Source organism: Pleurodeles waltl, chromosome 4_2, assembly GCF_031143425.1.
Source record: "Pleurodeles waltl isolate 20211129_DDA chromosome 4_2, aPleWal1.hap1.20221129, whole genome shotgun sequence".
In the NCBI taxonomy this organism is placed as follows: Eukaryota; Metazoa; Chordata; class Amphibia; order Caudata; family Salamandridae; genus Pleurodeles; species Pleurodeles waltl.
The window spans coordinates 370,016,288-370,031,613 of NC_090443.1; the positions used below are offsets into that span (position 1 = coordinate 370,016,288).

At 44.1% G+C, this 15,326-nt stretch overlaps 1 protein-coding gene across 5 annotated transcripts in view; it reads right to left on the bottom strand.

The window, feature by feature from the left end:
* LOC138292736 (cytochrome P450 2D15-like) overlaps window positions 1-15,326 on the bottom strand; it is a 184,619-nt gene that overhangs the window by 120,830 nt on the left and 48,463 nt on the right. For 3 of the 5 annotated variants that reach the window (XM_069231473.1, XM_069231474.1, XM_069231472.1), the window contains exons 4-7: window positions 14,891-15,051; window positions 9,395-9,568; window positions 6,145-6,286; window positions 1,339-1,526 (exon numbers count right to left, since the gene is read on the bottom strand). In XM_069231473.1, the coding sequence (XP_069087574.1) occupies window positions 1,339-1,526; window positions 6,145-6,286; window positions 9,395-9,568; window positions 14,891-15,051 (665 nt within the window). The remainder of the gene's footprint in view (window positions 1-1,338; window positions 1,527-6,144; window positions 6,287-9,394; window positions 9,569-14,890; window positions 15,052-15,326) is intronic. The other 2 variants (XM_069231476.1, XM_069231475.1) reach the window with 1 other exon arrangement.

The following is a 15,326-nucleotide window of genomic DNA, read 5'->3' on the forward strand; positions in this document are numbered from 1 at the left end:
GTCCTTTTAAGGGTGCTTTCAGCAGGCATTAAAAATGACGCCCAAAAGGGGGCAATGAAATCTTGTAGATTTTATTGTGCTATTTTGCGGGCCTCCTTGTGGCGCATGCATAATGTGGTGCAAAGGGTTACAAAATGGCGCAATTCGCTACTTTGTAAATATAGGACGGCGATTTTGCAAGCCTAATGCCACAATCATGTAAAAAAAAAAACGCTAATGTGCCACTAGACTTTCTTTAATTTGGGCCTGAGTGGGGGTGTCTCTAAATAGAACGGTCAAAACAGAGTGAAAATGGCACACTAGAATAGAGACTATGGGCCAGATTTACAAGGTCCTATCGCCACCAGAGCGTCACTTTTAGTGACGCTCCAGTGGCACTATGCACTGTGAAGTATTTACAAGGTGGCATTGAGCCAATTTTGCGGCGTAACGCCACCTTGTAAATATGCCCCCTTCACACGCAGCACTTTGTGTGGAAGGGGCGTGCAATGGGTGTTGCTGTGGGTGTGCCACAGCAACACCCATTGCATTTTGATGCTGCCCCAGATTTTCGAGTTTTTGTAAACCTGAGGCAGCGACAAAATCTAACGACACCCCAGGGGTGGCGTTAACATGGCGCAACTAAGAGGAATGTTTTAATTTCTCCTCTTTCTTTGCAATTCTGCAGCACACATAGAAAGAGCAAAAGGCCACTGAAGATTGTTTTTGTGCAGGAAGGTGTCCCTTCCTGCACAAAAACAATCTCTCCCTGCAGCGCAGCCATCCTTGCATCATGCGCAAGGGTGGCTACGTTGGCGCTCGGCGGCAAAATTAGTGCCCGCAGAGGGGGCAACACAAGGGTGCACCGTATTCTATTAAATATGCCTCATTTCTGCGTTTTGAAAATGACGGAGCGATGTGCTGCCAAATTTGGCTCAGTGTCGAGCTCCGTTATTTTCTCTTAAATCTGAGACTATATTTAATGTAGCGTAGCACAGGCAACCAGCACAGAATTAAAATCCCTGTCTCTGAAGACGTAAAAAAATTTAAAATGTTCTTCAGAATCTAAACTGGGACTCACTAGGCAGGACTGAATATATGTATTCTATCCCATAAAACTTGACATCCCTGTATATACAATCTTCCAACTATTTTTTTGCTTAAGTCAGGGGAAACATTTTCACCAATTTGTTTCCTGTGTGGTCTATATGCATTTCTCTTGTCGTGTCCAGACGAGATCCTTCAGATTGGAAGTTTGCTGTAGCATGGACACCATCTTCTTCTGGATTGGGCAACTTAGTGCTTGGTGGTCTTGCGTGGTCAGTGGAATGTTGGCTTGTGTGCAACATCTGGACTAACCTTTGGTATGAAGAAGCCTTGGATCTCCGTGTCCCGGTATGTCATGTGTGGCACTGCTAATGGAGCGACATCACCATTACGCTGGACTTCATGGATCACTGCATTGGTATAAGGCATGTTGGCCTGGTCTTCAATTGCAGGACTCCTACTATGCCCAATAACACGATCAATCTCCCTCTGAACCCTTCCTGAAAATAAAACACAAAAGTTTAATAAAAGGAAATAAACATTTCAAAACTTGACATAAAATTTGCTTTCACATATACATCTTGCAGAAGGGAAGGGATGAAAATGGAAGAGTGATGGAAGGTGGTGTTAAGTGGAGAAAAAGAAGGTGATGTTATGTTTTGATTGGTGCTTGTATTTAGAGACATAAAGCATGTCACGCTCCGGAAATAAATGACTTTCCCAAGTAAGAAGGTACATAGAGCCCTGGTCACTGGCTACTCCACTGTACAGTCTATGAATCCAAATTGATGCATAAACAAACATTGTATATGACATAGTTACATTTTATTATATATCACAGTATTTGGGGATATCTGAGTATGGCCAGAAAAGAAAGTTCGATGCACTGAATATGTTTGCTTAACAATTGTGTTAAACATACACATGCCTTTGTATGTTAATGAAAGTTCTTATATCAATATATTAATTTGTTTAAAGCAGTAATGTAACGAAAATTGAGGTGCCCCCCTGCAAAGTACATGGAGAGCCCCCCCCTCCAGACTTAGTCAGAAGCTCTCAGGCACGAGTACTGTGCTGAGGGGCCCCCCTGGTGGTCCGGGGACCACCGCAAGGAGGGGGCTGCCGGAGACTATGTTACGCCACTGGTTTAATGACGTTCTTTCATCCACTTACTTTGAATTGGTTTGCTGAAGGCGCTTCACCAGGCAGGGAACAAAACGGCGTCTCAAGGCCAATGGCATTCTGATGGTATTTATGTCCAAGCTAGAATCTCTGGTCAATTTATTTAGCTTATAATCAACAAAAAGCCTTCAGATTCTAAATTTGATTCTTCTAGCCAAAGCAGCAGCTTACCAAATCTAGAAGAGGCCAGGTCTACACTATCTATTCTGCCACTGTGACATTTTCCCAATAGGCTGCAGGCTTAAGGGGCTGCTTTGATAACTGGATGGGCTCCCATGACCCAACCATGTCGCTATGTATCCTATTTAGCTGTGGACTCCTACAGTGAAGGTCTGGTTTGAACATTTTTGCCAGGGTTCATTTTGCTTTCCATTCTGGCTCTGGAGAGGCCATCTGTGAGAAAGTGGAACCAGTGAAGCAAAAGACACTGTGATCTTGCTGTGTTAGGGCTGTCTGACTGGAGTCAGAGAGATAAATGGCCGGTGATGAGAGCTATACGGCTTTTGTGTGTAAAGTACACACACAAGCACACTCACATGCACACACGCACACACACACACACACACACACCATAGTCTCCATGCGTGTAGGCCATACAGTCTCCGTGCACACACATCGTCAAAAGGAGGTGTATAGGGGGCATTATTCCCTTACCACATACCTTTTCCGAGCCCCACATTTGTCTTGCAAAATTTATTAATACATTTTGAAGCAAGCTGGCACTATATATGAACAATGAGGCTGTAACACTAGATGGTGCCAGGTGCAGGCGTTCTTGTGTTTTCTATTTCTCTGGCAGGAGGTTATAATAAAACAACTTAGATACAAGTGCTCATGATGTGCAGGGCCTCCATGAAATTCCAGGTCGCACCAAAATCTCTGACATTCCATTATACTTTCACAAACCCACACACCTCAACAAAAGGAGCATAATCCTCTAACTTCTCTTACTAAAACTGGCACTCCTGATCTGCATGTTACACATAGATCTCTGTGGAAGATGTTCAACTCCCTGAGTCCTGTTGACCTGTAACATACAAGTCTCACTGTTCAAATAACTGAGCTATCCCCAGCTCGTCTTATGCTCTCAAGGATATGACACAAGTGACTGTTGCAAGTAAATCTGGAGGTGTTCTCTAAGATCTCTATCAAAGTCCCAGGATTGACATACTAAGCCCTATAAATGTCTCACTACTGGGATACATGGTACAGCTCAGAATTAAAGTGGGAAAGCTTTGCATGGTGTAGTTATGAATATATGTGAATTATGGGAGCTATGCAAAAGTCTGAATACAGGGATGTTCAAGCTTGTCCAAGTCAAAATAGATAAGTATCGATGCGTCAGTAGTGAGAGCATGGTGAAAATGTAGGCCGGCATAGTGATGCATCATGACAGCCCTTTCAATATGTCACTACCAAGACATAAATGCATGATATGGTCCTTTACACCAGTGCATTGTCAGAGCTCAATGAATGTTTATATACTGGGACATCAGTGCCTGATGGAGGCTAGCCTGGGTGTACGATGCTAAATCAAGGTCGTTAAAATCAAACTACACCAATGTCATATCCACTAAATCGACCTACCACTACATTGTAAGGCACGTATATATTTACTCTTCTCACCCCAAAAGTGGAATCGAGAATAGTAAGTATATGTTTACCTTACAGTGAAGTGGTCAGTTTATATAATATAATAATCAAGCTATAGATATGGCATGAAATATAGTGACCCACCACCATTAATACAGTGGGTCATCATGCGAGGCCTCTAAAAGCCCCAGTTCTTGGATATCTTGCATGGTGCAGTTCAACAGAGGAGTGTATCATGAGGGTAATCTGAATATCTTCAGAATGGAGTAGCAGTTCAGAATACTGCTAATATGCACTACATTATAAATGGGTGCATGAGTCTAGGAAAAGAATCTGAAGACTACGTGGGACCTGGAGTTTTCATCTCTCTTAACCTGTTGATTCACATTCACTAAACTGTGCTTCGCTACTTGTCCATAACTCCACCATCACTGCTAAACCAGGACTGATTATATTGGTGCCCCCCTCCCATTATTTTGGGCACTATTTCTTCTCTGGTCAGGAGCCGAGGTGAGAGAACTGCTAGGAATGCACATTTGAGAGATTTTTAATGGTGATGTCTGTGGCTCTGTAGGGGATCTGTGATCTCTTGACTTTGATTAGTTGCTTTTATGCAAGTTTGCAGTGATATTTATGTAGTGCAAACTTAACTGGAGTGCAACAGGCTTAGACCAAAGGCTACAATTCAAGATTGTTTACAAGGGGCAGGCTGTTCCTATTCTGGGAGGAGGTAGTGTACTTCGAAGAGATGGGTCTTCACTTTCTTTCTGAACTGCTAATGAGTGGGTGCTATTCGGATGTTGGCAGATTTTGCATTCCAGATCATGGGTGCATATGTGTATAGTTACTTGTGTTGACCTGAGACTGAAACCAAAACATGGGAACAGACGGTCCAAAGAGACAAATGAAAGAAGGAAGAAAAATAAAAGAGGGAAGCAGAGAATGTGATATTTTGTTATGCTGCTTGTCCTTGTAGGACACATGATGCTTATAGGCTGTTTCAGACATTTGGGGAGAATGGAGGAAACGAGGAAAGAAGAGAAAATGAAAGAAGGGAGGAGGTGCTGAATGGAAAGAAGAAGAGTACATAATATTTATCCCACACTAAGATCCTAAGCAACAAAACACTAATGTAGACCCGTAGTTGAAAGAGGGAACCGGAAAAGGAAGGGCACACCCTGGTGCGTTAGAGCGAGAGTCTTAGGAATCTGTACTGCACGACAAATGGGAACCTATGGTGAGGGAATGTCAAAGGAACTGTTAATTTGGCGGGGAGGGCCAGATTACTACTCTTGGCTTGTACATAAGGAATTCTGCTCAAGGGATGAAGTTATTTTTTTTTTCAAAGCAAATTCTACCTTCCCTACCAAAGAACTAAGGCTTCTTAATGGTAATGGTAATTCCTGAAGTCCTCTGCCAATGAAGTCTGTGGTCTAGACTAAAGATTGCTCCACAGACTTCACCAGCAGCTACTACTAAGAAAGAAGTCATAGTGATCCATGCACCCACTCTCTACTCTCTCACTAAGGCAAGTCCTGCAAGACACCATGACTTTGCCGGATATTGAAAACTAAGGCAGGCTGCAAGGCATGGAACACAGTTTACACGTAGTCATACACCGACTTCCTCCTACCTGCTGTTTGACACTACAAGCCTGACTACCAGTAATTTAGAATTCCATGAGCAAACTCAGTGCAGCCGAAATTATCGCTATCAACCGTAATTTCCTTGTGGATTTCCTGCAATTATGATTTATTCTCCATGGAATGGAAATGAATATTTGCACCCGGTTTTACCAATTCTGTACAATATTCAGTTTCTCACATTTGCCACGTGCTCTAAGCAGAAGTGGGGGAGGGAGGGGGTGACTGTCGCCTGGCAGATTTGAGCGTTACTTGCTAACCAACACCATCCCCCACCCCCGTGTCTTTGCTGAAGGTTAGGTAGGAACTGGCAAATGTAACAAGCTGCAAAGAAACATCTCTTTTCCACAGAAAATTTAACAGTTGGAATTCCCGGACAGGAAAAACGGGCTTAGGAACACTGGCCCACTTGTGATCGGGTGGAATGGAAATCCATACAGAAATGTTGGCCCACCCGACTGATAATCAGACCCAATGTCGAGTTCAGTAATATCGACCTACAATGATATGTCATCCTCCACATCTATCTACCCCTGTAAGGTAGGTATAAAAGATGCAATATTATAGTCATATCACTTGCGATTTAGTAGTCCCCCATCCACTTAGCCGTGGCTACCAATACCTACCTCCTGTCTTTCCACATGTGCACAACATGCAAGGGGAAACCCTCGCTTCTTCCTGTGCAACCTCCATCACCTACCTTGTATGTCGGGGTATAGAAGCATGTAGAGCAGGCACCAGTAGAGGGTGATGGCAGTGGTCTCTGTTCCTGCCACAAACAGGTCAATAGTGGTTAAAATGAGGTTGTCCTCAGTGAAGCTACTTTTGGAGTCATCTTGAGTCTGGAATTAAAAGGACAGATGTGCTCTGTAAATACATCGCGCTGAGCACTTTTTGAGCTAATTGGCAGCGTCTGGATCGTTTCACACATAGGGCCTCATTACAACCCTGGCGGTTGTTTTGGCGATTGTACCGCCAACAGGCTGGCGGTACAATTTGCCATTTTCGCCGCGGTCGCACCGCCGGGACCGGTGTTTTCCCGCCATCGTTTTCCGGAAGCGCTGCCCTGGGGATTATAACTCCCCTTCCCGCCAGCCTGTCCATGGCGGTAGAGACCGCCATGGAAAGGCTGGCGGGAAGGGGAATCGCGAGGCCCCTGGGGGCCCCTGAACTGCCCATGGGCAGTGCATGGGCCCCCAGGTACAGCCCCACCCTGCTTTTCACTGTCTGCACAGCAGACAGTGAAAAGCGCGATGGGTGCAGCTGCACCCGTCGCACGGCCGCAACACCGCCAGCTCCATTAGGCGCTGGCTCCAATGTTACGGCCGACATCCCCGCTGGCCCAGCGGGGATGTTGTAATGCGGCCGGTGGGATTGCGGCTGCATAGGCGGCCGCTCGGAGGCTCAACCTTGGCAGGCGGCCACCCGCCAAGGTTGTAATGAGGGCCATAATGTCCTAGCTTGACAGAAAGGGACACATTCTATTTGTATGTTATAGTCCTGCATGGGCAATATAGGCACATTCATGAAGGTTGCATTTTTTATGTTTGGTGGGGGACAACCTGCATAATCAATGTTTATAAGTAGAATTCTGTCATAAAAACGTTTTTGCATTAGAATTCTTATGCAAAATATTTTTGCAGGAATTTTCAGCAGCCAGTGATAGTTTGTGAAGCAGACAGCTGAACATATATCATCAGATGCATGCGAAGTTCATCAGCTTTGCAGAGCATAGCAGACAGATTAAAAAATTTTGCCCACTTCTACCAAATAGTACTTTATGGGGGTTATTCTGGGCGCTCATGAGGCACAAAGCAAAGGAAAGCACTGCACCAATTTACTTGCGGCTCTAAAATCCTGCAGCCACTGCACAGATCCAGCTAGATGTGTTAAGGTCTACTTAGCCTCAATGCCCCTAACTTGTGTGCAGTCCCGTTTTGATTCAGATCCCCTGATTTATTGATAAGGAGAAACGATACCGGCTTAAGGTGATTCTTCTAATTTTTGTATACATTTTTGGGTATTTTGGGACATCAAAATACTGGTTATGCCAGTACGATACTGGTCAGGTGCCAACCCTACAGGTGAGTAGAAAGGCTGAAGATATTTGGTATGTGCACGTGCAAAAAACACGGGCAGCCTTATCATGAGCGGACTGTTAACTGGACCAGACAAACAGCTCCCCAGTGGGTCACCATCACCGGCCAGTACACTCACTTTTGGGGTCAGTAAATGCATCATCATAAGCTAAACCCTGAGGATCCCACTAAGAAATGGGGAATTCACAGAAAAATCTGATTTGCTGCATCAATTTCCCCAATGATTCCTCATTTTTGACCTCATTTTTGTCCAAAAATTTCAGCTGGATTAAGCAGCTGGAGTCCAAGGGGAAAATGTCCGAACCCTGCAGGTTTGCTGCATTGTAAGTAATCCAAAAAAAGCCTTGTTACTCCAAAAATCGGGCCCATTGGAACGTTTGAGAAGCTCGTAATATGGCCCCAAATCGCATAAATGCTCATCCTTCCAATTATAGAATGATTCACTTTTATTAGAGTTGGGTGAACCACTGAAACCTTGAGCCAGGCTCGAGCCTGATGGATGACTCTGGCTCAGCTTGAGGTTTTTTTGGAACATTGAACCCATAACGAGCCGAGCTTCCTTGCAGCTTCTGCCTCCATCCCTCAACCCGGGATGTGGTGTTACAGCCAGGGCTGCTGACTATGGAACTCGGGAACCAGGTTTCACTTTAAGGGTCGGCTCAACATCATATGATTCTGGGCAAATCACTTAATATTCCATGCCTTTAAAAATACATGTGACTTTGTGAAATGTAACATGGGCTCATGTAAAACGCTCCAATACCCTCAAGTCGAGTTTGCCCTATATTTTAAAACTGCAGAAAAATGCACTAAGAGGTGAAAACAAAGCCTTAACTTAAGGAAAAGCAAATAGATACCCATTTACTGACTGATTTGCACAAAGTGAAGCCAGAAAACTTGGATAAATGACGGCTTACAGACTTAAATTGTGTGATTTTAAGCAAATATTTTATTTCACCAAAACACTTTTTTCTTCATTATTGCGTGTGAAACACTTTCGAATATGTGAATACAGACTACCAGTTGTTCTAAATTATCACTTTTAATAATTACTTCTCAGTGCAGTGCAATATTGAGCCCTATTAATGACAAATTTCCCACATGCTAAAGAAATACAAATTTTTGAACTTTGAAAAGACTTTATCACATTTTACGTGGTTTGGTGTATGATATACATAACACATATTTTCAGACCTAAGCTCTTTCACTGGCTTCAAGACCCGAGCTCTGGCACGGCTCTCCCATTTAATTTGTTGGTTCGCCCACTCCTACATTTTTGTCTTAAGATTTTCAGTTTAAAAAGAAGGAAATAATGTATATTTCTCAATATCCGGCCAACATTTTTGAGAGGGAATATCCTCAGCACTCCCTGCAGCCAGCCATGGGTTCTACCCAACACACTTAACACCGTGGCTACTTTGTAAAAGAATGAGTGCTGGAGTCCAAAGCTCCCCCATAGAAGCAAGCGGCTGGTGCCATTAAATGTCAGTGAACCAAACACCAAGCCTGGGTAGTCTGGATTCCACTTCATTCCTCTTTAATTCACTACCAGACACTCTCTGCCCTTTTGTCTCACTCTAAAGGTTCCTGCTTTCTCCCTTTGTGATGGTTTTTCTAACTTTATCTTCCTTCTTGTCACTCTGTTTGTTTGTTTCCCTCTCTTGCTTCCGATAAATGTCTGATAAAGAAAATAAGTGCCAACTCCAAAATATAAGTGCATATGGACACCACTTCAAATTAAGCACTGGCTTCACACCTTCACTATTTACAGAGTTAGGATTTTCTCTCAATTGAAGTTACATAGCCTTAGCTCGGGGTACATATTTAAAGACTGTATGTTCACATTCAAACCTTTTCAATCTCTGACAGGAAAGCATCCACGAAGTCGCGAGTCACTGCCTGATCCCAGGTCTCCTTGTGCTCCTTTGCCATCTCCTTTATGTAGCTCTTTAATCCGAAATAGGGCCGCAAGACTTTCTGGCGAACTCCTGGAATATACCGTATCCATGGAATAAAATTAAATAGTTACAAGACAGTATCAAAATAAAAAAAGAAAATATAGCATGAGTAAATACTTTAGGGGCAATGAACAAGAATACATCTTGAAAATGTCTGTGATGAGTAGGCCTCTCACCGAGCAACTGCTCAGATAGCTCAGTGGCCCAAACCACTATTTTAGCTTGATAAACATGGTGCCCGGGTACTGCCATACAATATCAGTAATGCATGATGATACTCAGTACTTGAAATGGAAAAATAGAAGAGGAGGTACCCTGTACCAGAGTACCTGCTTTTTTTTTTTAGAAGTGCCGGTACTCTCCAATGAAAAGTATTATGTTTTTCTTGAGAAACGCAGGTACTCTCCCACTCAAAATAAAAAAGTGCTGATACTCAGTACTGGGCAGTACCGGCCCGTTTAAAGCACTGATGATACTTACTTTGGTGGCCCGCACATGCTGAGCACTGGAGAAGCCTAAATACAAACAATGCTTATTTTTTGTTAAAATCTGATACCGGCACTGATTTGCCTAAGCACATAGTAGTAATAGAATATGCATTCTCATGCTACATTTCTGCAGACCCTGTTCTAAAATACCCATCCCAGAAGCCTCCTAGGTTTGGCTAGCGACAGCTTTAGCTATCTGCCAGAGCCTATGACATCAACACAAATAGAGAGGGACAATGCTTCATCACCCTAGTGTTGTTCACATTTTGGGGCAGCCCACGCTTCACCCTTTGGGCATTGTAAATATGAATCATAGTGCATGGAGTTTTTCCTCATTAAGGGCATCCCGCTAATTCGCTGGTAAAGCAGATGAATGAAGGTGCCTGACTCTAGACACAACCATGGTCCCCGCACAACTGCTATCTGTTGAGTGGTAAGGCTGGTATGTTGTGGGCTACTGCTCAATGAGGCCAGAGATATGGCCCCTGCACCTGGAGGATGAGACAAGCGGCATGTGCGGTCTTCTCTGGCAATGTGCGCAAGCAGTTCTGTAGGAGCGTCATAGTGACTGTTGTTTATGGATGGTCTTATTCATCAAAACTTTACGCATAAGTACGGTGAGTTCCAGGAAGAATCTTTGGCAGTCGTATCATCGTACTCAGGTTCACATTCACCACTTAGAAACCAAAACAAATACCATCGACCAGTGGTCCCTGCCAGGGAGGAGCTTGTGGGGTGGTCGAATGGGCATGCATGTACTTGTGGCTTTTGGGGTTTGGCCCAAGCTACCAGCTCTGTGTAGGCAACTGTTTCATTCAGAGGATAAGAAGCCATGCCATGTATTTCAGCATAAAATGTAAAAGATGTGTTGTGAGATGTCCGGGACGTCATAAGCAGGCTAAAAGGGGGTGGGGGTGCAGAGGGAGGGCAGCTCCTGAATTAACCAGGCAAAGCAGGTAAGCAGTAGAAAGTCAGAGTCAAGGTAGCAATGGGGACCTTGAATTCAGCCATAGAGGAGATGATGTCTATCAACACCATAAACTCTCAGAGCGAATCAAGCAACTGTTTTTTTTTTCCAGACCAGCCACACAGACATCCACATGTAAGAAAAAGCAACCACAGCAAATACGACCTCAACTTTCATTCTCCTATTAGATGAGAGGGTTTACCATAGCAATCCTACAAAGTAGTCAGCCTGGGCATGGGAATAAATATCTACATCTTACATGTCTGTCTTCATTCCTTGGTAATGTTCAGATTTGTGGCTCGGTGACCAATCTGAATGTAAGGAGGGGACTGTTCACACTAGCTCCTCCGAACAGGCAGAGCTGTTTCCATGCTGGAGATACTAGCAGATGAAGTGTGGCACTATCAGATGTGCACAGTGCATTGCACTGGATATCTGTTTCCTAGTTTCTAGTAGACCTAGTTTCTATAGAAAAAGCAGTTTTTTGTTTGCCTATATCTTTGACGCTGCTTGACGCCTGCTGAATTTTTCAAAAGTCAATCCACAATTGGGGTCGAAATGTCGACATTGTATTAGAAATTGTAGTTTGACTTTTGAAAAATTCAGCAGGCTCACTGTGCCTATGGTTATAGATGCTTATTTGAGACCTCCTGCTTCTAACCACAGTTTGGTTTTAGTTCTCATGTAAATAGCACTGCAACACTTATACTAACACATAATTCACTCACACTGCGCCGTTATACAGGAGCACCTTGATTACTTTACTTTAAATTGTGGAATTTAAGTTTCTAATAAATGTGATATATTACTCACAAACTTCATTGGTACAAAAAGTTCTTTACGGTACAGCCACTGTCATGGAGGTTAATTCATTTCCTTCCCCCAGAGGGACCAAAACATGTTTCTGTTACATTAACATTATCAGCAGCATGAGAGCAGTATCTGGAATGGTAGAGGAGAGCTGCATGATGCTCCAGGAGGACTTGTACTGAGACTGCACTCCAAAAGAGAACACCAAGGATGAGGAAGCATGGTTAAGTAAAGATTTTCTTTTATTCCTGACTTTTTATCCTACTGACAGGCACTGCCAGAAACTCACATTGCCTTCAGCCTCAACTCTAGAGCTCTCAGTCATGGCCTTTTATAAACAAACTTCTCTTAACGAGCAATGTTTGAGAGCTTTGGCATTGTGCCTAAAGACATTGTTGATTTATTACAATGCCCATCTCTGGTTTAAAGTTCACTACCTCTTGATGCCCCTCCACTGTCAAGAGTTACCACCCGCCACAGGCCCTGTGAATGTTGTTTAATCTTTTGTAAGCTTCCAATGTGTTTGAAATCGAGCTTGAGCTAACAAATGAAAAGTGTACTGTCTTCCATTTTGAAATAACACAGCGCTACACCACATGACCATAGTTGCCTTTGCTCTAAGAATCGTGAGCTTTCCCAGACTTTGGGATTAAGATCTACCTAACCAAGGATAACTGAGCTGTCCCAGACCACTCTATATACAATGTTACCTTTCATGTCACCGGATTTACTAGTTAACTTAACTGAGTTCATTGTACTTATGATCTGCACTCTTGCTCCTAACCTGATCAATGCTATTTCATGTACTTTGCCTAATAATTCTTTATATAAAGACTTGAAACATTGACCCGTGCCTGTCATGTCTAGCTCATTACTAAGCCTTATAAAAGGTGTAGAGATGGGTCCAAACAGGGGGCCCCAAAGACTATCTAGTGACTACACTGCTCCCAGTCCAAGCTGTTGGCACGAACAGGGTAAGTCAAGGTGATACAGATTTGTGTGCCGACAGTCCTGTTAGGTGGCTGAGCTCCTGCTAAGCGCAGCCTTTGCTCTGTAGCAAACCCTTCATGAGGAGCCGACCTCTTATGGGCAATCAACCTGACAAGGGTTGGCAAGTCCATGCTGCACACAGTCTTCACCCTGTGCACAAACATTAACAGAGACCCCACTCCCTTTAGACACCCAAGACCCATTAGGAGGCCAAGTATGTTGCCAAAGTTTACACTTAGCAGTGCACAGTCCTTAGGAAATTTAGTCAAGATGCAGTTGCGGCTCGCTGAAGGGGCGGGGCGGTGCGCAGGGAGGGTGGAATAAACATAATTTTTTTTTTTGTTTTAAAACACATATCTTGATCGCCACCATCGCCGCTGACACCACCGTGCTGCTCCTCTGTTGCAGGCACAGGCTCCAAGCCTGCACTGCAGCCAATCCTGACGCTGCTCAGAACAGACTGGGAGCCTGTGCATACTCTCTCCAGCCCGGCAACACAGTGCCGGACTAGAGATAGCCTACTGCACATGTGTGTTTGGTCAGCCCGAGATGGCTGGCCAAATATACATGCGCACTGAGGGGGAGTGTTGTGCACTCCCCCTCACTGCTCGTCACCACCGTGGCCCCACCCCTTTACAAGAAAATTATAATAAACACAGTTTGAAATGTGTTTTCTTGTAAAGGTTTTGCAGCTGCTGCTGCTGGCGGGGGGCGACCCTCCTCCGCCCTAATGGAGAAGCCGCCCCTGTCAAGATGTACTTGGCTAAATATCACGAAAGTATGATAAACACATAGCAAACTGTCACATTCACTGGGTGATGCAATGAGTGATGTCAGCAATGATGCCATTTAAGATGCCATCAGTGATATCATCATTGTCCTTGAGCATGCCATGAGTGATGTCATATGTGAGGTCATAAGCAGTTCATGGTGGGCGCAAACTATAGTTAGACTGGTAAGCTACATACTCGTTGTAACATTTTATTTTTCTGCACCATACCGTTTTTTTTAGCAGCTTTACCAAAGTCTGTGATATTATTGCTTCTGTTTTTGGCGGACCCCAAGCATACTAGTTCATTCATGACAAATGGAGCCTGTGGAAATTGAGTTCTTGGGAACTATTCCAAATTACTAATTCACTGGAGTGTACTTCCTGACTCCTCTTTTGCCTGCCTCAGTATCTCCCCTTCCAAGGCGGTAAAAGGATGGAGTGTATTACAGTCAAATCAGTAGTCAAGGTCTGGCTCAATGACAAAGTCAGAAGGCATTGGAGATGTATAGCAAGTTCAGACCACTCAGTTGCCTCTCTCGCTGGGGAAAGTGGCAAGACAAGGTTCCTCGCTACAGATTGAGGATGATCCAGTTTCTCCTTAGGTCCCCTCAAGCAGAGTGGCTGTAATCTGAGAAGCCCTCTGTCATAAGGAGCAGCAACCCACAAGCAGGACCACTGCTCATAAATATCCCAGCATGACAAAACAACCTGTTAGAAGGCCTTTCCCACCTCAAGGTGCCTGAAATATCTATCAAATGTTTACTCAGGGAAAAGAAAACTGCAACCATTGAATGTTGCACTCCCGTTAGTAAGAGCCCAGCCCCCCACCCATTCTGGAACAAGGTTGTCACTCACACCACCTGAATTAGCTATTACCCTTTAAGGCCTAGCTGGGGCCCTTGTGTCTCCCTGGATCCCTTAACACGCCCTAGAATTAAGGAACAGGACTGCATCCAGTGTGAAAAGTTATGTACGGCCCGTGGTGTGCCCCCAACGCCAGGGCCCTAGAAGAAGGAAGGCGGAAATGGGTGTCAGCAGACCCTAGATAGCCCCAGTCCTTCTGGTCTTATCCTAGGCCACCACAAGTCCTAGGAAGCAGGGGGAAGCACGACCTGCCTACACATAGTGATACGAGCTGGGACATTGCTAGGAAGATTTCTATGATATGTAGCGCTAGGTTTTCATGCTCACTCACACATCTGGTGTGTACTGCAATGTACATAATTTAATAACACTGCATTATTTTTCTGAGATTAATCAATGCATTAACAATGCAAAAAAAAGGGGCAAATTTAGCAGGTATGGTATTTAAACTCCATGCACCTACTGTTAATGATTACCGTCCTTCCCATATCACAGTACCTGAGGGAGGAAACCAGTTGCTGCCTCCATGTGTTCCTTTAACAGATCCAGTAGCCTGTAAAACTGCTTGTCATCGTACTCAAAGCGATCTCCAAAAGTGATTGAGCAGATCACATTGCTTGAAGCATTGTTTATGAAATGATGTGGGTCAAACGGGCAACCTGAAGGTTGGGAGCAAAGGATCTAGATAAGAGAACGAGACTAGAAAGGTGCAGATCAGAGACCACCAAGAGACAGAGAAGGCAAGATAAGAAGGAACAGGTCAAAATCAAAGGCATTCTGGAGACGTAGAAGCAATGAAGAAAGTAGAACGGTGTAGATCAGAGCCAATTTGGAGACACAAGTAACAAAGAGATTAGTAGGCTCTAGGTAAGGGACAATGGACAGACAAGGAGACAAAAAAGAGATACAGCAAGTCTATGTCAAAGTTTACAGA